Raw genomic sequence first — 24708 nt, 5'->3', positions numbered from 1 at the left:
AAAAATAAGGATGATAACCATTTCCTTGTTAACCATAAGTTTCATGCAAACCTGCCTGACAATAGAACAGAACACACCTTTCATTTGCAGTAATGTACTCAAATCTCTAGACAAAATAAACAGGTAAACCAGATAAAAATTGTCCCTCTCATGCATTACAAGCAGCTAAATCTATAGAGGACATTTTTCCTCTTCCTTCTTTTCCCCATTTATAGGAATTGTTTCACTGTATAAGGTTTGAAATGTTAGCAAGGACACGCATTGCTACTTGCTCTTTGCATCCAGAACTCAGAAACAAAAATCAATTTATAACCTAATTATTTTCCTTTTTTTTTCTAAAACCCCTACAGTAATTCTGTCACTTGTTCCATACTAAAATAGCTAAAGAGAAAGTCTGAATCAGTTTTATTAGCCAGCATTGCACCGTACCTAGCATTAACTGCTGAATTGATACATATTTCAGCAGAGACCACTGCTAAATTCTGTGCATCCCTGTCTTAAGAAGGTGGCACCAGCTCCTCTCAAATAAGCAGCTGACTAGAAGAATCCTCTTTCATTCCCTGTTCAACTTTTTATTATCAACCTGAATGGGCCCAGAAAGCAACAATGGCTTTAAGTACTTAGAAGATAATTTCCCGCACTGAGATTCCTCAACCCATTTTTAAATTAACAGGTAGTTATAAAAAAATTAACTTAGCTAACATCTGTTGCTCAGTTATCCTTCCTTCATCCACATCTTTCCAACAGCTTCTATGACCAATTTTTTGCAGCACATTTTACATGGCAACTTCAGAGATTTCTGAGCTTCTTTTCACTTTGATGTTAAAAGTGAGGCAAAGACATCCACAGGGGAAAACTCCCTACATTTGACTTAATGAGATCACTATGGAGAACCTCAGAAAAGCTGAAGCTCAGTCTCATGAACCTTTGCTTAACATAGACCATAAACCTTCCCCAAATTCATGCCTCACCAGCACAACTTCAAGAAGCACACAGCTCAATGGCACACTGCTTTCAGGCCAGGCTGAATGTGATGGGACACCTTGTATTGCTGAGGCCCTCAGAGACATGCTTCTCCTAAAAGAGGTACCAGAGCTGTTAGGTAGGAATAGTGCCATTACATGCTTATTAATGCCTTTGTCATCAGTCCAAGATAATTAGCCTAGGATCATCAGAAAGAGCAGAATTCTCTCCTTACCCTGCTGACATAGTTGCATCAACAGAATTCAAAGAACAGCCTTCACTAAACTACCCTATTAACTTAATTGACCTTCAATGGCAATGTTTTCCCCAAAACCTACTTCTCAACTAGGAAAGCCATGTCAGGGAAGGAATCTTGCCCATGGACAGGAAATGAGAACATGCACAGTTTCCAGACACAATTTTTATCTTACGTTTTTCGGCTGACCTTAGAATATAGAGCTCAATTGCCCAATGAGGACATCTAATGGAGAGACAAAGAAGAACAGAATTATAAAACAGGTTATGAGTACATCTTGGATTCCAACACTAAGAATTAACCAGAGGCTGACAGGCACAAAATTACATTGATTGGAAGTGTGTATGCAGTTACCACTAGTACCCTCAGGTTTGAAGGCTTATCCTCTGCCTTGTATTTCGTCAGCACTTTCAGCATTACTTAGCTTATATTTCAGGACTCTCAGACTCCATCTTTGAATGCTTCTGTAGCTCCAAAGTTTAACAGACATTTTGGACTCTGCTGTGCAGGAGTGGTTCCAGCACTTCCCCCTGTGAAAGCATGCCCTAGGTCTGGGAGACATGAAGGCTTGGTACAAGATGGTCACTCTATGTAAAATTCAGGTAAGTGGGTGCTTGCTGACTTGTTAATAGATTCACAGGATATTCTGAGTTGGAAGGGAACCACAAGGATGATTAAGCTCAACGCTCAGAAAATGGCCTGTATGGGGATTGAACCCACAACTTTGGTGCTATTAGCACCATGCTCTAACCCACCTGAGCTAATCTTATGTACTATAAAGAAAAATACAAACAGCTAATTTGAGAATGGCAGAAAATTACACCTGCAGCATAGAGCTAGCCTGCATGGCTTTTATGGTTCCTTTTAAGGGAAAAGATTTCATAAAGCCCCAAGCCCACCCTATGTGTTCAACAAGAAAGGAAATTAAGTTTTACTTCAAGGAAATTGCCAGAAGCATTTAACACCAGACTGCCCACTGCTTCCAGCTTCTTGCTTCAGAACTCTACAGATAACCTTAACTTCAGTTAGAAGGGAAGCAGAAACCCCTGCTGCGCCTGTTCTTTAGAAAGGCCTGATAACAGAACCAGGAGATTGGGAAAACAAGAGTCCCTAGGAGATTCTCAACAACCTCTGCCAGAAAAGTTTCAACCTAAAGGTTTCATCTTATAGGAATTCCTCTGGAATTAAGCTCATGCATCAAACTACTCACTCCAAATCAGAAGTCTCAGCGAAAAGCACCTGTTTGCTCAGCTGATCAGGTAGGCAAGTAACCCTTCATAAATGCTACAGCCACTGGAGCAGACAGCAGCAACCACCATGGACGACAGGCAAAGTGACACAGAGATTTAGCCACAGGACTCTTGTCAGACTCTTACAGGCTGGGGTGGATCAATGATATGCCTCAGGATATTTTAAAATTATAGTTACCACAGAAAAGATAGTATCTACATATCCCACTAATATCTCATTGTCCAAATACATGCCAACTTCCCAATCAATAAGAAGGTTATTTGCCCAGTTACTGCTGACACTACAGTGACTCATCCCAGAAAATGAGACACAGTGGAGATGACATAAGTATGTACCACTGTTTCAAAAGAAAGATAATGCAAGACTTACTCAAGTACCATTTTAAAGCTAAATTTGTCAGCTCCTTCTTACTATTATGCCCTTTAATACGAGACAAGAGGATACCTGACTTAAATTAACAGTAGGTAAGTTCATGCCCAAAAAGTAGCTCCCACGTCATCAGCTTGAGACTCTCATTATGGCAAGCTATTAAAAAAAAAAAAAAAACTGGGGCAAGGATTTAGAAACTGATGAATAATTTTATGACCACCACCACTTATTTTATGCAATTACAACAAGAAAGGCAGCCACTGTTCCAGCCTCAGTATAATCAGCTTATCTGCAGCACAGAAGAAAGAATTCCCTTTCCTCAGGCACTCCTGTGTACAAAGCCTTCTTAGTTACATCTGCATCCAACCTGGAAATTTTGCTTTTCTACAGTTCAAAGCATCTGTTTCAGAGAAACAGAAAGACTGAACCTTTCCTCTAGTGAGAGCACAAACCACTTGACAGAGATGTGAAACTGAAACCCAGCGTGGAAACCCCATTCAAAGTACCAATGTAGCTGTATGATCCACACAAGCCAGTGAAGACACTCTGACACAAAGGACACCTCTTCCCTGATGCAAGTTCAATTTAGCTTATCCAATTTCTTGTATCATATCTGAAGCAGAAGAAAAATATCCTTCCAAAAAAAAAAGAATCACCTTCTTAAAAAAGAAGACTGCAAAGACTAAAATTTTCAGTGATCAGTATGTCCCCAACCAGCTCAGGTCAACAGGAGCCACTTTCAAAACTAACCTCTCTTATCAGCGGCAAACCAACTGCATATACTCAAACCACTGACACAGAGCTTTGACTTTTTTCCCTCTCTGGGCAACCCTGAGGAAATTATTGTTCACCCTTTTAACTTAACAACTTACTCATGCCCAGTTTTCCATGCCAATCCTGGGCAGATTCTCCATGCATAGCACATGATGATAGGGTGTGTGACAAGGAGCACAAAGGACAGCATTAACACATCCTGAGTTTCCATGCTTCTGCAGGGTCTTGGAAATACCAGGAGCACAGTCCACCCCAGAGATCGGATAAAAGAGCCCATCCTTTTGCCTGCCTGTACTACCATTAAGAGGTCCAGTCTCTGCCCTTACAATCTTCAGAACACATCTCCAGCATGACAATGTTAGCTATGAACACATCAACATCTCTACTTTCATCTACATGAATAGCACATGGCCATATGAGAAAAGGTTTTTAACTCTGAAAATGTTGAAAAACCTCAGACTAGATGGGAAAGGTTTAAGGTAAAATAGAGGAGGAAGGGCAAGTATGTATCTTACCTCCTGAGTGAATCCTCCTCTGAGCTTTCCTCAGGCATTTCCTGGTTTAAGGCCTCCTGTGATACATTCCCAGGTCTGCTTGAAGCCGACTGGCTGTAAACTCTTTCCCAGTGCCCCGTCTCCTGGTTAAAGACCACTCCCACGGTCCTCTCCTCCTGCGGGGTGGAAGAGCTGCCCAGCTGCAGTCTGCTAGAGGCAGGAGCTCTGCCCTCGGTTCTCTCTGCAGGCTGCACCTGGCTGGTATGTGGAGGCACACCCTCAAATGTGCTTTGGACCTGCCCTGGTGTGTAGCTAGGCGTGCTTCTTTCCCAGCGCAGCGTGTCATTGTTAAAGGTCAGCAGGTTATGACAAGCACGACAGCGGTTCAGGTGACCCCGGGACAAATTGGAATTGTTTTCACTGCTTTGTGCAGTCTGCTGATGGGAGGGACCGGGTCGATCAGGCTCAATGTTGTTGTTGAGCATTTCTTGAGCCTGTTGCGACTGGCTAGGCTCCCCACCAATCCCCTGATCTAACTCCTGAAGCCGGTCATATTCCAGGAAGAATCGCCTCAAATCACACTGGAGCTCATTACGAATGCTGGCTGGATTGCTTGGGCCAGCACTACTACCACTGTTCACCTCAGCCCCTGGGGCCAGAAAGCCCCTCCCTTCTGTTGCAGAGGTATAGACTGATGCCTGGGAACCTCCCTCCTGCTGTCTGAGCACGGACAGCAAGCTCACAGAGGAGGCACTGGTCCTAGGGGGAGGCATGGCTTCCAGCTCGGACCGAGAGCTCATGTTCAGCACTGTCCTGGACCAGTCAGACCCACCCAAGCCTGAAGCCATCTCTCTCGCAGACTGTTGGTACCGGGACTGGTGGCCTGCCAAGGACCCGCTGAGGGACCGCCGTGTGGGGCCCAGGCTAAGGTTGCGCAGGGTGTTGCCAGCAGTGCTGCTCTGAACTGTGCTGAAAGCAGAGGGCCTGTTAAGTATCCCCTGCTCCTCCTGCGCTACGGATGCCTGCTCTGGGGGTTGATAAGGCTCTGTCTGCACAGAGGAGAAGGAAGTGCCAGTGGCCCCAGAAGACGTGGAGGGTGCGTTTTCCTGGTGTGGGAAGAGAGAAGAAGGAAGTCTTGTACTAGAGCATCGGCTGCAAAGGCACAACATCCCCAGGTGCTGGCAGCACTCTGCTGTGGGATAGCTGACTCGCTCCCGGAGCCTGTTATAGACAGATGCCCTTGTGTTCTCACTGGCTGGAGGCGGAGGTGGTGGTGGTGGAGGCGGTGGAGGGGATGGGGTAGCAGAGTCTTGAACACTGTTTTGCTCTCCCACCTGTATGCCAGAGGAGCGGGAGGACAACATATGCAGGAAGTTGTGGAGGAGGGGTGTGCGCCTCACAGGCTGAGACGGAAGGATAGCGCGCTGACGATAATGCGGCATCTCTGTGCTGTCCACGGAGATTTCCACTTCCTCATCGCTCTGCAGAAGGAAACAGGCAAAGTTCAGTCACCTCAAGGCAAAATCCTGTACTTCGAAATAAACAGCAGAAAGTCAGCTACCAGCCAAGACAGATGAAAGGATGTGATAAGTCCCTTCTTAAAGGCCTTGACTTAGAGAAAACTAGTTGAGATTATTTCTAAGTTCATTTTATGGATCTAGACAACCTCTTTCTACAGCCCAGTGAGCTTTCACAATACACTGTTCATACAAACAGAAGTATCAGTGTCTGAGGGTCAGAAGCTGAGGGGAGAATTGTTGATACCTCAGGATAGCTTCAAATCTAAAAGAATGTCACAATAGAACTGAAAGAACAGGACCACTGAGACCTCTGTCCTACCATTAGTGAGACAGAGAGGGCAAAACATACACATTTCGGAAAGCACTTTATCAGCCACACACATAATCACCAGTCGAGGTCAGACAGAACTCGGCTTAAGGAGACTTCAGGTTTTCAGGAAAGCACAAGTCTGCTTAGAAACAGACTAGGGCTAAAGTACATAGAGGACCTTTTAACTAGCCAGTCAATATAAGTCCTGACATTCCCCTTACCTGCTGGTTAGAAGGGTTAACTATCGCTGTGAGCAAGTAGTGTCCCAAGGGATCAAACCGTACCAGCCTAAAACAAAAGCAGTGCCAGAATATCAATCACCAGTTCACATTCCACATTGACACAGGAAGCTGAACACAGCAGGGAAGAAAACCCCATATGACATGTTTGTAATGAGAATTTTACTACATTACCATCATATTTTTATGAAGGATGTCAAACAGTTTATGCATTAAGAAGAAAATGTACCTATCTAGATGAAGACTGCAGTTATTTTACAGTCCACAGCAACACTACACCAAAGTTAAAAGCTAGAAGTAAGTACTGCTGCATCAACTGAAACAGCCAGAAAATTTAAATGAATACATGTGTTTATATTTCAAAATTGAATTGGTACAAAGGGAGAGATTAACATGCCTTGATGCCACATTGTTGTCTTATTTTAAATTGCTCAAAAGCAGGAATCAGGTTTCCAGCAATCCAGTTTCTTCAACAAGTGTGCCAAAGTAATAGCTCAGCATTTTGTTCCAGCAGTTCCTGGGTTTTCTCATCCTTATGGCTGACAAGTTTAATTACTAAGCTTAAAAATCAACATGAAGTAGATTCTGGACATTTAATGGACCTATGCCCTATTACAAAAATGAACAATTAAGTTGATCTATTACTTCAATTGCTTTTTCTTTCTTACCACAGAACTGGTTTTCTACCAGTTGAATCAAGGAGCTGCAAGCAACACTTCACTGCCTGAGCACAGAGGGTGCAGCATCCCAGAGGAACCTTACATACACTTTCTAAACCTGACCATTTTTCACACATAAGCGTTCTTTTCACCCAGAAGCAGGAGCTCACCTGACCCGCTCCATTTCACTGGCTGTTTTCACCACTGCAAAAGGCTCCCGACGACTCCAGTCCCAGAAATGTATCTCATTGGCAGTGGCAATCAACAAGAGCTGAGCCGTAGGATGAAAAGCAAGTGATGCAATGGCATTGTTGCTATCTGTGAACCAGCTCTCACTTCCACCCTAGAGTGAGGAGTCAAGAACCACAAGCAGTTTAACACGTTTGCTATCATTAAGTTTCCATGTACTTGCCATGCCTCCCAGCCTGCCTAGAGCATTTCAAGTGAGGAGCTGTCTTGACAATAGCCGATCCCATACAAGGTCATGTGCCAGGTCTAAAATGTAACACTACTTGAAACAATGATCACAGATGTATTTTTATAGGTGTGTCTCAAGCAGCCTGTAAAAATGCTTCATTTAAAAAAAAAAAAAACAGACAAGCCCATGCGCTTCGTCTCTATGCTATTTACCAAACTGGGTAGAGCAGCAGCTTCTATAATGAACAGTTCAGATATGTTCAGTGGAATAACAAACAGCATGTCTCACAAAGGCTAAACAGGCACCTTGCACAATGTTCTCCAGCATTACCTGTACCACTGCAATCAATAAAACAGGTGCTGCTAAGAAGCATGACCTACTGGCAGGACTGAATGAAGAATCTGTCACCTCCTCTCTAGAGAGAAGAGGACAACTACGGTCTGTTCTATGCTTTTACACACAGGTCTCAGAAAAGCTTCCAAACACCTGTCTTACCAAGTAACATGTGGAAAACAAACTCAGCTGAAAAAGTCACCACCCACCAAATATCAAAGAACCATACATTTCAGAAAAGACTTACATGTAAATCCCAAATTCTAACCTCCCCATCTAGGCATCCTGAAGCAATGAGGCCTGGGATGGTGGGATGGAAGGTGACACACCAGGGAGTACGGCGATGTCCAACCAAGGAATGAACACATTTGCCCGTTTTCACCTCTGTGATGTAGATGTTGTGGTTCACGTGTGTGGAAGCCATTAGGGTCCTGGGAATGCAGAAGGTATGACAAACATTAGCATGAAAAGAATAAAGCAAAATTAGACCATGGTTAGCTTTATCTCAACAGGGTCTGTTCACACTTAACCCAGCAGCTCTCCCACACAGAGCTCAAAGGTTAAGAGGCTACTGTTGCTCCAATGTCACAAAGCTTTCTGTAGCCAGATTTCAGGGTCCATGCAAACATGAGCTCATCTGAATCTGCAAGCACAAACTTGACCTTGAATGTCAGAGTGAACATGCAGCTCAGAAGGCACTCCTGACTGACAGTCTGGGGCAAATAAATATTCCCAACTCTCCACACCATCTCAACCACTGTCAAATCAAGTGATACTATGAGAGATCCCACCTCCATTTCTGCTTCCAATACACACATCATTCTGCTCTGTTCTTTATTCTTAGATATTCCAGGGAATGTGTCACATCATTTGGGCATGTTGTATTAAAACATCCTTTACTCCCTTTAGTTTCTTATGAAATCCCATGGTGCCTGCACAGATCCTTTTTCCTTAGACCTTTGTATCAGCTGGGTACCTCAGAAATTAAACACCAGCTATGAAGCTGTGAGACTAGGAAGGTGCACATGTTCCACCCATGCGTGTCAGGAACCAGAAATTTCATTCAGCTGTTCAGGACTGGACAACTCAATGGGCACAAGCCTCCATCACTTCTGTAAGTGTAGGGAGACTGCTGAAACAGTGAACGAACTAGGAGTTAATTACCTGTCTGGACTAAACGCCAGCAAGAAGGTGGAGCGTGGACTGTCTGGTAACTCAACTTTCTGAAAAAGCCAACAAAGCAGGAAGTGTTGCAAGAGTCATATGATCATACTTTAACTGTAAGCCACACAGACAACAAGGGGAACCCGCTGCAGGAACATATCTAGTATCACATCACTGCAGGAACTGAACAGAGCCAGAGAGCATATCAAGTGTAACACATTAAAGGTATAATCACAAGACAATTTATTTCAAATCCCTGCCTCCCTTCCCCCATTCCAAGATCAAGCTATGCAGCTCTATCCCACAACCTTACCTTGCCCTCCCATTTCATCCATCGAGTTTTATCCTCCACCAGCTCCTGCAGAAGCCGCTGAGCACCCAAGGCTTGGGTGCCCCGTTCCCTACCCCAAAGGATGCGGACAGCATTCTTCTCTGGGACAACCTTCATGGCTCTCAGTTGCCAACACCACACCTACGGCTGAGAGGAGACACCAGCAGGTTCCAGATGCCGACACCAGATGACAACCACCACCAAGCTACAAATAAGCTATCCACATTTCAGTTGTTTATCTTCATGGAAACCTAAAAAGATAAGAGACTCATAAGGAAGGCAGCTTTTACCTTGACTACCCAGAAAAAGAATAATGCTTTTGGAACACTTTGAGCTGCAAAAGAAAGCTTTAATATGTCTACCAAAAAAAACCCAAACAAACAAACAAAAAAAAAACCCAAAAAAAAACCAAGTCACAGTTTTCAGTGGTGTCATTGTCATACAATGGAGTCTGCCACAAAAAGCTCTGAGAAAAGTTTCTTAGAACAGATAAACCAAGAAGCTCTGCTGCAATGCTATTACCTTCTGATCCCAGCAGCGTGCATACTACTCTGCCATCTCTTGATAACATGAAGATCTAAAGACAAATCTGACTCAGTTCATGTTACACTGAACAAAACCATCAATATTAAATAGAGAAGGAAATAGCAATTTTAAAAAGAAAAAAAAACACATAAAGAAGAAAAAAGGTTTATGTGCACAAGAGACAAATTTTTAAATGACAGAACTCAGAATGGTTAGTAGCAGTATTTTCTTTCCTCCCACTCTCCCTAAAAAACCTCTCCTGAACAGATCATTTAAGACAGCTGCAGCTTATAGAGAGGAGCTGTCTATAGAGATAAACCAGGAAAATTAGTTCCAAAAAAGCACACTAGTTTTTATTTGTAGAAGTAAAATAAATTGTACTGAAGTAATTAACAAGTAAAGACCTTCATCTTCCTAGAAAGGAAATTTTCCACAGTGAATTTTGAGCTAGATGGAAATTCCCTGATGCTTAATGTGAACAGCATGGGGATCATGTATTTTAGAGAAGCTGAACTCCATGGTACACATAAACCTCCTTTTGAGAATCTGCGAAAGGTAGCCAAAACTTTAGGTAGGAATTATTCTACAAAATCAAAGCCTTATTGGAAAGCAACATAAAAACTAAAGATATATTCATGAGAATTCTTAAAAATAACTGTACAGATTAAAAAAGCCCAGATCTAAAAAAGCTAGAAGGATAACTGGAATAGATACATCCAAAAGCATAATATAATACAGGAATCCCTAAACTAAAAATATTTAGCTAAATGCTGATAAATCCTGATCCAGATTCTGCAAACAGCCGCAGGCACCCAAGTTCAGAAATGACAAGATTCAAATGGTAAGCAGAATGGAGGAGAGGGACAACTCAGAACAATACAGGCAACAAAAAGTCTACTTTTACAGGAGGAAACTGTACATCTAGTTTAACCCTTAATCTAGTAAAATTAAGAAAACAGTAGCTGAATATTCTATATGGGTGTATTCAAGGAATTTGGACTACAACAACCCAAGAATAAACACATAAACAGGACACCAGTGGAAGACTGGTCCTGCAGCTGGAATAAGCTGGAAGTTTGAAAAGATTTAAACTTTGGAGCAGCCTTTCAACAGCTGTGAAGGACAAACCACATAAATAACTTGAGATCATGGTAATTTACAAGCAGGATAACAATCACTCATGAGAAAGAACAAGCTCTGACAACCTAGCAACATTTCAGTACTATCAGAACCAATGTTCCCTAAAGTACAATAGCAACATGGAAAACAAGAGGTTTAACAAACAACTTTAAGTTTATTTATGCCATGTACAAATTTACATATTGTAAAATAAATGGGGAGATAACTCCTACAACTGTAGTCAGTGAAGTTTTAGTATTCACCCTATTGAAGGACCAAGTCATCTCCACTATATAAAACCAAGTGCATACCTTAAGACAGCTTATCTAAATCTCTCATGTGTGTCCTAATTTATTCAACTAATCTGCCTATAACGAACACTTCATATGTGAGCCTGAGTGTTTAACTTCATGTTTTTCCCTCAGGGACTGTACCTCATTTTTTCAGCTTCTTCTGACTCATGTCTTTATTCCATTTTCAAAGTAAACAAAGGAAACACCCAGGGCTCTAATGCCTTTCACAGACCCTATCAACCTGCTGAACATTTTTAAAAGCTGGGACCCCTTCAGAAAACACTGAATCTATCCTTCTTGAGTGATGCTGAGATTCCAGTATCCCTTTGGGAGCCAAACTTTATCCTTTTTCTGAATTAGCTTGAACACAATAACTGCTCCTCTACCTGGTTACACATTCAGCAACACTTCAGACAGGCAAAGAAACTCAGAGCCTTCAAATGAAGAAACAGATGTAGTGCAGCATTGGCAAGTGCACTACAGTGTTCACATCACTGCTGAAGTGAACACTGGCATTATCTTTGATCATTTTAGCAGGAAGACTTTAACCTTTCTATTGGATTATGTGTTCAGCTTCAGTTTGTTTTGGTGTGGGGTTTTTGTTTTTTTCCCTTTAGTCTTTTGGTTTGTGTAGGGTTTTTTTGTGAGGGTGTTAGAAGTGAGTGAATTTTTTCTCTAACATAGTAAAGATACCCACCAACTCCAAACATTTTGTTCAAATGTAAGTTGAATAATGACAGCATGCATGCTATTAAATACCATTAGCAGATAAAGCATTGAAGCACCAACTGTATTTACAGCTACTCATTAGCCATCTGACCAAAAAAGTTAAAATTAAATGCAGGGGGTTTGAAAATACTTCTTGAGACTCAGCATAAATAAAACTTGCAGCTCACTGGATAAAATCTGTTCAGGTGCCTGGTGGACTGATTCAGTAGCAGTGTCTATTACAAATACCCACAACTATCAAAACTGATAAACAGCTGACCACCTAAAGAGGAATTGGGATTGTTCCGTTTTCTTCTTGTTGTTGAATTTGTTTTGTTTACTTGTTTTTGTGGGGAGGGAGGGAGATTTGGATGGTTGGCTTAATCAGGATGACCAAAAGTGTCCAACAACTGCAAGATTAGCTGATACCCTGAATGTGATACAGACGACCACAAAAAATTCTGAAAATGGAGAGTCAAGAAATGTTTCTATAATTGGCAGCTTTCTTTCCTTAAGAGTTTTCTCCCTTCAGGGCATTTCAGAACAACATGCTGGGCTGTTCACAGTTTTTGAAAGGGCATTACACAGCCCAAACCCAAGCCTTTTACTTGTTCTGTACCAGCCATCCTTGAAGAAGCCTGAAGAATTCCCAGCATTAGAGGAATGTAGGTTTACTTATCACTTTTATAGATGTTGAACCTCTAAAAAGCCAAAGTGAAGCTGCAAATTGGTAATACTCTGTAGCGGTACATGACCCCCTGAAAACACTGACAGAAATGCAGGGTGAGAAAAGGAATAAAAAGAAGCACATTCAATTTGCCGTATAAAAAGTATGTCAAGATATTTTATGAATTATGCAATGGCTCACCATTCCAGTTCAAAACTTCAGCACTTTACAGAGATGATGGTCCCATCTCCTAATGTGCCCCTTCCCCATCTTTGTTGCTATTAATTTCGTGGAGATTCTGGTACCACCATGCTGGGAGCACAGCTGGCTTTGATACAAAGATGAATATTGCAATACTACCTTTACGTTATTCCACTCTTCATGGGGGAAAAAACATTATTTCATGTGGCCTTCAGCTCTCAGACTAATCTATTACCACTGCAAAGAACTTTGTGGTTGTTTGCAACCAACACTAAAAGCCTTTCCTAATGCATGTGCACAGAATCAGTATAAATAGCCCCATCAGTGTTTAAAAAGGGAAAAAAAAAACCTCCCTGCAATCAGTAAATGATATTTACAATGGGAGATCTATCCAGAAGATACAAATGTCCAAATAATTTCAGACAATTTTGCTGCCCAAAGAGACCTCATGTGATTGATGAAGAAAGAGGCAATATGAAGTGAAATATTAAAGCTGTCACTGACTTTGCAATCTGGGTTCCACAGAGAGAATGCATTTATAAGACTCCCCGTGAGAGACCAGAGGGAAAAAAGCACACGTCAATAGTTTTGGTCTCCAAGTCCCTTTGTCAGTTTTAAGATTTCCATAACGTATTGAGTGTAAAACAGCCATGATCCACACATAGCTGATGAGCCAAGGCTGTATGCTTTGTATTAAATAATATACACGGGGGGGAAAAAAAAAAGGATTTAAAACGCAACAAAAGCAAAACTGTGGTGAACCATGAGGCATGACACTGTCCTGAAAAACCACAAGTAAACTTGTCTCTAGAAAAGAAGAGGAAACAGATTATTACACTCAACTCCCCCAGCTCTGGCCAGGAACCTACCTATCTTGCAAGCCAGAGTTACTTCTGTTTTCAAAAATGTCTGTCCTGAAGAAGCATGACCAGCCCTAACAATGCTATTGCAGTTATTCCAAATTAAAGTGGAGCATCTCAGGCCAGCAACACACTAAAAATTCCAAGAGCACTGTTTATTGCATTTAATAAATGTTAGTAATTTAAGTTTCATTTAATAAATATTAGCAATAATTTAGCATTCCCACTATTGCACATGTGGGTGGGTTCTCCAAGAGCAATCAGATCATCAGACAGGCATGAAAACAGTGTATGCAGCACTACAGCTCAAATGCTTTATCTTTGCTGACAATGAGCCTAATGAAGGCTGCAGTCACAAGACAGGCTATTCCCTCTAAGGATTTTCTACAAGTTGGTTTCCCTTGTAGTTTACACAGCTTAATTTTGAAGCAAAATGCCTTTCAAGACCCTTTTTACTTTTTAGAAGCTCAAAAAAGCAAAAAGTGCCCACTGAAAACAGCCATATATCATCTTGCCAAGGACTATGAACTACACAGCCTCTCCTTTCGCAGGCACTTCACTGATAAAATAATAAAATCTGGTTCTGACACCCAGACAGGAGATCTCCAAGAACAAACCAGTTGCCTAGAACATAATTTGGGATATATACAAGCAATCACACAGCTCCAGGGACTTTGTAGTTCCATTCCTTGTTTACAACCTGTGTTTTCTTCCCATCTGCAATATGGAAATTCTGAAGCCATAATTTTCCTAAACTGCATCAAACAATATCACATAAGAAGCCCAAGAAATAACTGGATAGAAGACTTATACTTGCAGTTTTATTGAAAATACTGATTCAATCCATATCAAATGTTATGCTATTCCCACTAACCCTTTTTGTGCCTCCTCCTGAAAACCAGAGCAAAATTTTTAAAAATATTTATGTAAAACCAAAACTAAAAAGCTGTTTTGCCCTCTTTGCACTGCATCAACTCAGTTTAACAAACAAGACAACTCAAGAAGTCCTAGTTTGGTAAGTCCTAGTTTGCCAGTAGCACTGGCATTTGAACAATGCTGTAACAACAACAAAATCAGTAAAAAAACAGGTGACATGACTCATATCCCAAATAGTAGCATGGGTCAAAACATAAGTATTGGAAGAACAGGACTATGTTCATTCTTAAATGGCAGGGCCATATGAATTTCTGGCAATATACCTGATTAGCAATATATGTCTAAATTTACTCCAAACAACATTTGATTTTTCTTCCCTTAACTCCATTTGTGGTAGTTCCAGATGAACATTGAGACTGTTTATAGACTCTATTAACTGTTTATAGACTGTATTAACTCTTCTTGGGTTAAAAACAAACAAACAAAACCAAAACAAACAAAAACCCAACCCCAAATACCTGAAAATATTTTGCATAGAGCAAACTTCAAGATACCTTGCAGTAATATCTAAATAAACAAAAATTTAAAATAACGTTACATTGGACTAGAGTCTTTAAACAAGGCTAACCCACAAATAAAAACAGTCTACAGATGGGTAACAACTGTCTTAAGCATGATTAATCAAAACAATAAAAAAAGCTAAACTCTAACCCAACTCTATTTTGTTCTGTTTCAACTTGTGTGCTTGATTATGCTTAAAAAAAAAAAAGCTGCTGAATTTAAGAATTTAATCAGAACAAGAGTCAGTCTATAGTAAGTGCCTCTAACACAGAGAATAAAAAGCACTTAGGAGAAGTGTTTGAAAGTTTATGCCGCAACTATCCAAGAAAACCCAAAACTAATACTATGAAGGCACTTCCATTATATGGTCCTGGTTTTACTCTTCCCAGTTTTCAAATACTCCCCAAAGTATTATAGTGTAAGCTGAAGTTTTGCCTAGATTAAAGCCAGAGAGAGATGGAAAGTAATTCTAAAGCACATTTTCTGTAGATGCAGTAGACACACTGCTCTAAATTGCACTCACTGCAATAAGTGTTGACACATAAAACAGGATTGCTAAAGAAAAATAACTTGTCTTAGTGCTTCATGATTGAAAAATTCAATGCTGCGTTTTAAACTGCGACTGCAAACAGCTCAGGAAATCCAATTACACTACAAAGATGTCAATAGTACTTTGTCATTTCCAGATCCTGTATGACAGCAACAAGGAACTAATTGCCATTAGAATCTTAATTTGTCTTCCCAGTCTGGATTAAATGAGCTAAATACACATAAAAGAACTTTTTAGATGTAAGAAGTACATTAAAATTCTGGCTATTTACAGTAAAATGATGAAGACATGATAGAGAAACTTGCAGATATCAACTCCTGAAGGTCAAAAAATGAATGGTAAATATAAAAAGGGAAGTAATAATAATAAAAAATGTAAGTGATCACCCATATCTGGAGTCTGACAGTTTCATTTACCAATGAGACTATGAAGCACTTTCATAACTATTATTACAACTTCCACATAAACTTAATGAATTCTTGAGAAGAGAGATATTAGTTTCAATTCAGAAGATAGGAAGAGAATAAACGTAATTTCACAAAGCTTTAAGGTAAGTCAAACAGCAGAACTGAGATCTGGAAGATTAAGAGTTAGTTTCCACAATTCCATACTCAAACCATAGCATCTTTTGTTAAGTATTATACACAGCAGGAAATGAGGGACAGAGAGAAAAGAAAGCCAGAGCAATACAGAATTCAGATTAACCCCCTAAAAGTTATTCTCATTTCATCAGAAAGGCAAAGGAATTCTCAATTCAAAATCCCATTATTCACATTAATAGTCACATCAAGATTCTTCAAGCTCTTCATCAAGTTCTTCAAGGGCCACAGCAAAGTGCCCCCAAGTGACATCACCCATTCCATAGCAATGTGGGAGTGCTAACACTACAGAGCAGCAGAAGAAGCATCACACACCCCCCCAAGGTGAAGACAAAGTGTTTTATGCATTCAAGGCTACACTTAAGGCACATGCACCTTATCCAAGTAATAAAGAAAAAGCAACTGGAAGCAAGAACATGTTTTAGAAAATACAGGTCATAAAATTTCTTGCTCACATGGAAATACAGTAAAAAGACAAAAAGCAAAAATGATCCACACAGAAGCTGAAGTCTTCACACAAAGATGTACCAGGATTATAGAAGAGGTGGGAGACAATGAAGATTTAGACTCAGAACGAAGAAACACAGCAAATTCTTGACACCATTGCCCTTCTTGGCCTTAGACTGAGTCTGTGGGAGGAATATAAAGGGAGGGGGAAAAGTGTCCAAAACATGAGTCAGAGACTCCTCTCAGCTATTCTGCGCTGCTCAAGGTGAAGAATTAGTAATACATACCAGGAAGAAGGAAGCAGGAATCACTCTGCAAGGACAACCCAAAACACCTCACTGAGAACATGTGAAGTGGAGCAGAGCGAGCACACGGATTAAGATGATGCTCTCCATGTTAAAGCCTGATACCTCATCATTCTGTTCAACAAACAGCTTGCAAAAACTGGAGACAACAGACAGCTACTAGACAACAATCCCAGTCAGAATTCCTAACAACCAACTGAGTCCTGAGATGCAGACAAGTACCGCTTCCTCTTGTAGAGGAACGAGGTCTCCTCTAGTTTCAAGCAACCCAATCAATGGGTCTTTCATTAGGCAACTACTATATCCTGCAACAACCTTCCAGTAAAATATTTCTAATATTAATCCTCTTCCACTGTAAATCACATTGTCATACACTTTTGTAAAACGAAATTCTTCTGTCCATCCCTTACTAGTATTTTTTTCTATTACCCTCCTTGCTAAGATAGCACAGGGCTACTAACACAAAACACACAAGGTAACTATTATCATGCATTATGCCCTTTATCAGGCCCCCAGAAACTCAAGAGTGAAAAAAAAAAGTACCTTAGTGCTGCTTGCATTAGTAGTAAGAATTCACATCAACAAGAACCTTGCAAGACCCATGAGTTCAGTCAGTTTGCTAATCATGGCATAAAAGATTTGTACTAGAGTTTCTTTCCAGAAGTTTCTTAAAAAAATAATTATTCAAATGCCAAACTTCTGGCAGAGGGATACCAGCAGACTGGATCATTGCTTGCCTTCTTTAGAACTAGTTGTTACAGCTGCATAAAAGTTAAAAGTGCTGCTCGGAAAATGGAAAAGTAGGAAACAACCAAACAAGAATCTAGAGGGTCAGTTATGACTCAGAAAAGGGCAAAAGAAAGAAAACTGAGAAGGAGCTGTCAGCAAAAGTAAATATTCAGCAGAAACTCCCAGCAACTCAATCTGAAAAGGCACATCCAGACATCTGGATCCAAATACATTCTTCATTCCAAGCATCAGGAAAAATGTAAATGTTAGTGGACAGCCCTACTCATTAAGAGCCACACTGCCACAAAAAATACTCTTATTTGTGACCATCAAAATAGAAATTGACCAATTTTTAAAAATAAAACTACCCAAAGAAGCACCAGTTGTGGACTCCAGAACTGGCACACAAGCTACACTGAAGAGTTATGAATGTTAGGAAATGCATTACAACAGTCTTTCAGAACACAAGAAAGGGTTTTAAATTTAGCAGAGATTTCGGGTCCTGTTGCCTGAATCACCCATAAGGCATTCAAATCTGCATGGGTTCAACCCCATACCACATCCTGAAAACTGACCCAACAACAAACTTAAGAGACCAATAATGGACTGGCAATAAGTGCACATTACCAGCAGGTCATTCTTAGGTCCCTTTTTAACATTCCCATCAGCAATTTGAAAGAGGATGGGAGTGGCAAAGGCAAAGAAGCCAGATGACATTTGCAGAGGACACCAAGCTGGGTGGAGCAGTAAACAAGGACAAATATAGAAAAACACACTGGGTTTTTAAATAAAGACTAAAGAACACTTCAAACAGAGGAGAACTGAACTTCATTCAGAGCAGCACTGAGCACTGGCCATATTTACAGACTTCATACAGTCTATCTTCTTGAAAGCAGGCTTATATCTATATAGCAATTCTTGAATCCATCTATCACCACAGAACAATACTTGAAAATGTGTAGTGAGAAAAGCTACTCATAACCACCTACATGATCTCTTGAAGATGAAATACTGATTTAGTACAGGAAAAATTCTTTCCAAAGGCAGCTGAATGCATGGTATTGACAGGATCACAAGTAACCAAAAAAACACTACACAAACACTACAGAAATTTATGTGTTGGCAGGAAAAATATGGTAGATGGCAACAAAAACATTCCCATAGCTGGTGAATTAGCTGGGCTCGTTTCCTCACAGGACAAGACGTAACAAGAGGCACACCTGAATGCATTTTATACCAAACACTACTTTCACAAGCAGGTGTTCTGCAATACACGATGAAAAACAGGAAAGCTAGAGCAGACAACGCTTGCCGCACATTTTATTCGGGTAAGGCCGGAAAACACCAACAACAATAAAAAACATCCCGAAGCAACAGCCCCAGAACGCAGCTGGACCGAGGCCGGGCCCCGAACGGTGCCGCAGGGGCAGCAAGAGGGGCGACGGACGGCGGAGCACCAGCGCCCGGGCTGGGACAGAAAATGCGGCTTGAGGCACGCTCGGGAGGCGGCACGGGGCACGGGCTCCCCGCCGGGCCCGCGGACGCCCTCCGGGGCTGCCGTCCCCGCGGGCTGCGCCCTCCCGCCGCGGCGCCCGGCCCGAGGCGGCGCCGGCCTCCCCGCGCCCCCACGCAAGGCCGCGGTCCCGGAACTCCCCCCGTACAGCGGCCCCGGCAGCGACTCCCGACTCCCTCCCGGCCGCGCTGCGCCCGCCGCGGCCTCACACGGGTCGGTACTGCCGCCTTCCGGGGCGCCGCCGCGGGGCCGGCCGCGCCCGCCCGGGAGCGGCGGCGCGGCCTCGGCGCGGGGCCGGCGGCGCGCGTAGGCCCGGAGCGTACCTGCAGCGGCGGGCCGGAGCGGGGCCGGCGGCGGAGCGGCCCCGGGTCGGTGGGTCGGGCGCTCGGTGGGTCGGTCGCCGCCGCCGCGCCGAGCCCCGGCCAGGCGGGCCAGCCGAGCGCCGAGCGGGGTCCAACGGCGGCGGCGCCGAGCGCGGGACCGAGGCCCGAGCAGCCGAGGCTAGAACGCCGCCAGGCAGCGCCAGCCGAGCGACGAGGTCTTCCACCGCCGCCCGGCGGCGACGGAGGGCAGGCGAGAGCAGTCGAGCCCCGAGAACCGCGGGGCAGCGCCCTGGCCCAGAATTAAAATCTGAATAATTTAGTTTAGAGAGGTGTGGGATACTGCAAAAATGCTCTTAACAGAATGAATGTAAACTAACACGTACCACAGACTGTATTAAACAGATTGGAAGCTACTGTTCTAGACTTCCAAAATAAGGGTTGTCTAGACTGAAAAGCAGAAATGGGCGTTAACGTCTTCCCACACGCCCAGGTCTGGCCCCGGAGGTCTCCAGCTTGTCGCAAAACCCAAATAGTTTGAGCTCCTGAACTTTAGGGGAATATGTAGCAGGCACATGGAGAAGCTGTACCTTCCCAATAGCTCAGGCAATGGGGAAAGGAGCAGGGCAATGCGCAGTCGGGAGTTTAGGATAAAAGGAGGCTGTGTCCTCCAAAATCTTTAGAGACTCCGCCAGGGGATGGCCCAGTGAACTCCTTCCTTTTATTCAAATAAAGTAAATAAAGTTGCAGGACTCCTCTGTCTGCTTTGTGGACACTGGCTTTTCACAGCATGATTTTCTAAACTAAATCACAAATCTCAAAGCAATTTGCAGAAAATAATTTTTTCAAATTTTTTTCAGCCTGGAAAAGAGAAGGCTCCTGCATGACCTAACTGCTGCCTTTTGGTACTTGAAGGGAACTTAAGAGGAAAGATGGAGCTTTAAATTGAAAGAAAGTATGTTTAGATTAGATAGTAGAGAAAATTCTTTACTGTGAGGGTGGTGAGGCACAGGAACAGCTTGTCCAGAGAAGCTGTGAATTCCCCATCCCTGAAGTGTTCAAGGCCAGGTTGGATGGAGAGAGTTCTGAGCAACCTGGCCCCATGAGGGAAAAGAAAAAAGTCTGGGTGAATGGTTTTGAAGGAAGCTGCTTAGGAGTATGCGGTGGAAACCGCTCCCTAAATATCCTGAGTGAAGAGAAGGGTACTGATATCTGACTCAGGTAAGAACAGTGTTAGTGGATGGCTTTTGTCTGGCATGGCTTGATGCAGTTTTTGCCCAAACTGATAAGCAGGGAGATCAGTTTTGAAATTAAACTCTACCACAAGTGACAGTGTCTGAAAGAAAACAAAACTGAGCAGCAAATGTGTTCCAGGAAATACCTTCACTCTGAGTTTGCTCTGGCCTCAGCACACGCTGGGAAGAGCTATTCATAGCGTAAATTGAGAAACTCCAGCATGTCATTAAGTGACAATGTTTGTACCTACACATGTCCAAGTCTCACTTGACCTTACCACCCCCACACAGCTCATTCAGTGTCTGCTGGTGTTTTGGTCTAGTGAACAGTATTTTTAGTACAGACTGTCAGATGTGATTATGAGCCATCAGGCACCATATATGGCAGCACCTCTTACCTTAAAAATGCTTTTTTTAGAAAACAATGCTTGTCTGCTTTTTCCTAGGCAAAAGGAGCAGGAGTTTTGCTGCAGTAACCAACAGTAGTTCTTGTATAACACCTTGCATAAAGAAAACTGAATTACATCTGAGATCTTTGTACATAATATTTTAAAGCCCTCATTGAGGCTTCTAAAAACGTTTTGTTTACACATCATCAAGCATGCTTGATTTTCTGAGAGATAGTAAGTGCCTACTGCCACTGCAAACCTGGCAGAGTGTATCTGACCCGGTGTGTCCACCCTGCACTGTGAAACATGTCCCATACTCTTGTATTCATCAAACGTGGGGCATGATCCAGGCTTGCTTCCTCTAAAAGGACAGATCCACAATGTCAGGCAGTGTCACTGCTACTTTAAGCAGCTACAGTTTTGTAGTTTTCTGCATTCCCTACCACTTTTGTTACATTTACTGCCCAGTAAACAATATAATCTAAGAAACTAAATTTTCTTAGACTGCTGTCATGAGATCCTTGGAAACACTTGTGCCTTTTAGAAACAGAACATTTCCAGGAAACTGCCCAGCCTTGTGCCAGCAACAACTGCATGTATCAGTCATCTTGTTCCACTGAAGAAGTAGATTGCCAGCATTGCTAGAGCAGCCTTTCCACACCTCTGCTTTGATCTAAAAGGAGAACTTTTGCAACCGGTTCAATTTCTGTGACCCAGTCAGATCTTGGCATTTCTATTACAGCAGCCAACAAGATGACCAGTTTCCTGCTGCAGGAGAAAAGGAGCTTCACCTCCACTAGCCTATTTCCTGATGTCTGTTAAGTACCCGACAGAGTCACCATAGCTTAACATCTTCTCCAGCCTGTTTGGGAAAGAAGGAATGTTCAATCCTTCCAGATCTGTGCAAGCACTAGTGTGTGCCCAGCAAAATGCCAGACTCTCCCAGAACACAGCTGCCAGCTTTCAGAGAAATCACTGGGGTTTGTGAGATGTACGAAACGGCAAAATGGTGTTGAGCAAGAATTTATACCTGCAAAGAAAAATATAAATGTTTGCTTTGCTGCTCATGAATTCATAGTAGAATGGAGCTCATGTGGAAATTTAATTTGTGCAAAATACTGTTTAATCAATCATAAGTGTTTTGAGTTACATGGTGGAATAGAATTGCACTTGTAAAACAGTGCGAGGTTTACAGATTGTCCATCACTATAAAAGGCAATTTCCCTAATTTTCCCACTGTTGTCACATTAGTCCTTGTTCTCTAAGTCAAGTGAATGGGGTGCCTCTAAGCATCAGGACAGCAAAAATGTACCAATTAAACAGAATCTCTGGAGAGACTGAGAGAAGTTCAGAAATTTGCCTGAAATGAAGAGAGTATATTTCTTCTTGTCTCACATCTGCTTAAGTCTTTACAGGCTTAAAGAAGAGGAAGGGGCATATTTGCTCCAGATAACTTCCCAGATGAACTGCTAAAAGCCTTCTCTCTGTCACAACATTAGCTAAAATGAGTAAGTAAAAGTTCCTGACGAACACGACAGGCTTCTGAGTCCACTGATTCCATTTGCTCGTATTCTTCTTCCGATTGTTCCATGTGTCCTGCAGCTGGTGCAGACCACACGTCCAGCCCGTGTTGCAGGGAGATGTTATGAAGCACGCAGCAGGCCAGAATGATGTGGCTGGACTTCTCTGGAGAATACTGCAGGGTGCCTTTGGAGCCATCGAGGCAGCGGAACCGCGACCGAATGGTTCTGAACGTGCGCTCAATGATGTTGTGAGTGGCGGAATGGGCCATGTTGTAGCGGTACTCTGCAGGCGTCTCGGGAATGTGCAGAGGGGTCATCAACCACGTCCGGAGCAAAAAGGAGCTGTCACCTATTAGTAGTGGAAAGGAGCAGGACAGGTTACACACCTACAGTTAGCCACAGGTTTCAGCCTGGTTTTCTGGTACAGCAGATAAAGAATAAGTTCTTCCTCTGGCTAAAAGAAACAGTAAAGGAAGAAGTAATTCTAGTTTACAAATGTAACAAAGTAAAGGCGTTCAGTTTTACATAAGATTTTCCACAGAAGAGTTTTAAAAGAATTAATCTACTGCATAAAACGGGAAACAATTGGACTAGGGCAGTACCTAGAATTAAAAATTGCATAATTCAGCATGGAAAGGTGTAAAATACTGAAAGAAAGCTATTAACAGAATGAATAAGGATTAATACATACAACAGTCAGATTGTATAAAACACAGATTAGAAGTTACTGTTCTAAGCTTCCAAGATAAAGGTTGTCCAAACTGAGTCATAAATCTCAAAGCAATTTGCAGGAAAGCAATTGAAAGTAAACATATCACTTGTACCCAGAGGTTCTCACTCAGTAAGGAGACAATATAGACTTTCCACTGAAAACAAGGATAAAAAGTTTACTTACCAAGTAACCAGCCATCTTTATGTAGCTCAGTTTCAAACTGGCTTGTGAGGGCTGCCTGCTCTAACACCGTGCAGTCAGGCAGGCTGCCTGGCCAGTGTGTTTCAGCACTAAGGAGGACTCCTCTGGAATCACAGACCATGAGGCAGTTCAGGGAATGGAGACCCTTTCGGTTCACATAAGACAGGTCCTCAGCATTGGGCGCTTTGATTGCCACGTGGGTGCAGTCAACCACCCCAAGCACTCCCGGCATTCCTGCCAGTCCATAAAAGTCATCCTTCAGCGTCTGTAGAGAAGCTTCATCTTTAGGAAAGTGAATGAACTGTGAGGCTCTTTCCACCAGCGCCTCGGTTACATTGGCAACACAGCGGCTCATCGAGGCTTGGCTAATGCCAATAGCATCCCCCATGCGAGTCTGGAAGGAGCCAGAGGTATAGAAACCCAGCGCAGCAAGTATTTGCGTCTCTGGACTGATGGCCCTGGACCGCTGTGTAGGGCGTGAGAGAGTGGCTCCCAGGAGATCCACCAGGTAGCAAATGAACTGTCGGGGAAAGCCGTACGTGGATACTAGATACTCATCCGTGACATCCTCCAGCTTGAAGCGATCCAAAGTCCTGTGTCCGCGGCCATAGAGCAAGAGGTCGCAGTCAAGAACCGCGATAGGTACGGCCATGGCTGACGGCCACGGGCGTCCCCTGGGGCTCCTCTATGACAGGGCTTTCCCAGAGGCTTCACCTGCATAAAGCAAAAAAGGATACTCAGAACAGTTGTTACTGATGAGCTTTCCAGACTCCGTTATCACTTTCCTTTCAGTCTGATCATCCAGCAAATCTTTTTACTTTTCTTTTTCTGCTTTAAATACACGGGCAGGCAGCTGGGCTCACCGCGGGGCCGACGACTCCGCCTGGCGCTGACAGGAATGTACCTCCCGTGGCGGAGAGGGATCTGGAGCCGTCCCCAGCCACCGCCGCCGGGGCACGGCACACAGAGCCGCGGGCAGCCCCGCGGGCAGTCTCGCAGCCCCGGCGGGCGCTGCCCTTGCCGGGCGCCCCAGACCCACGGACCGCCAGACCTCCGCCGGAGTCCTCCCAGCCCTTACCGGCCCCGCGGCCGCTCCCAGGCGGTCCCCGCCGGCCCGGCCCCACATTCGCCGCGACAGATTCGCCACAGGCAGGGGCTACCGGCGGGAGCGGCGCCGGGCGCTGCCCTGCTCTTCCCGGCCTCGGCGACCTCCCGCCCGCCTCGGGCTGTGGGCTCAGCACGCCGCGGGGAGCGGCGGCTGCGTGCGGAAAGTGCCGCTGCGGACACTTAGGCA

The 24708-nt window shown here is 43.3% G+C and overlaps 2 protein-coding genes across 6 annotated transcripts in view; both read right to left on the bottom strand.

The window, feature by feature from the left end:
* AMBRA1 (autophagy and beclin 1 regulator 1) overlaps positions 1-19567 on the bottom strand; it is a 124489-nt gene extending 104922 nt beyond the window's left edge. Inside the window, exons 1-8 of one of the 3 annotated variants that reach the window (XM_072929950.1) lie at positions 19358-19564; positions 9064-9332; positions 8751-8809; positions 7834-8017; positions 7006-7178; positions 6159-6225; positions 5442-5588; positions 4129-4283 (exon numbers count right to left, since the gene is read on the bottom strand). In XM_072929950.1, the coding sequence (XP_072786051.1) occupies positions 4129-4283; positions 5442-5588; positions 6159-6225; positions 7006-7178; positions 7834-8017; positions 8751-8809; positions 9064-9198 (920 nt within the window). In that variant the 5' untranslated portion in view covers positions 9199-9332; positions 19358-19564. Of the gene's footprint in view, positions 1-4128; positions 5589-6158; positions 6226-7005; positions 7179-7833; positions 8018-8750; positions 8810-9063; positions 9333-19357 lie in introns of all 3 variants that reach the window. The other 2 variants (XM_030274256.4, XM_030274257.4) reach the window with 2 other exon arrangements.
* Positions 19568-22078: 2511 nt separating this feature from the next.
* Positions 22079-24663, bottom strand: HARBI1 (harbinger transposase derived 1). 3 transcript variants are annotated; one of them, XM_030274252.4, is made up of 3 exons: positions 24278-24663; positions 23397-24128; positions 22079-22850 (listed from the first exon to the last, which is right to left on the bottom strand). In XM_030274252.4, the coding sequence occupies exons 2-3, from the start codon at positions 24064-24066 to the stop codon at positions 22474-22476; spliced, it is 1047 nt and encodes a 348-aa protein (XP_030130112.3). In that variant the 5' UTR covers positions 24067-24128; positions 24278-24663; the 3' UTR covers positions 22079-22473. The 3 variants fall into 3 exon arrangements, with proteins under 3 accessions (XP_030130112.3, XP_041572543.1, XP_030130114.3); XM_041716609.2 differs by having other exon boundaries at positions 24319-24663; XM_030274254.4 differs by having other exon boundaries at positions 24493-24638.
* Between the last annotated feature and the right edge of the window lie 45 nt (positions 24664-24708).

The sequence above is a fragment of the Taeniopygia guttata genome, chromosome 5 (assembly GCF_048771995.1).
Source record: "Taeniopygia guttata chromosome 5, bTaeGut7.mat, whole genome shotgun sequence".
Classification (NCBI taxonomy): domain Eukaryota; kingdom Metazoa; phylum Chordata; class Aves; order Passeriformes; family Estrildidae; genus Taeniopygia; species Taeniopygia guttata.
The sequence above is the reverse complement of the archived record's forward strand: the minus strand, read 5'-3'. Positions and strand labels throughout refer to the sequence as shown.

Excerpts from the sequence above, each read along its gene's own strand:
- HARBI1 (XM_030274252.4), bottom strand. The coding sequence starts at position 24,066 with ATGGCCGTACCTATCGCGGTTCTTGACTGCGACCTCTTGCTCTATGGC. Across the intron at positions 22,851-23,396 it reads TAAAGATGGCTGGTTACTTG|GTGACAGCTCCTTTTTGCTC; the intron begins GTAAGTAAACTT and ends CACTACTAATAG.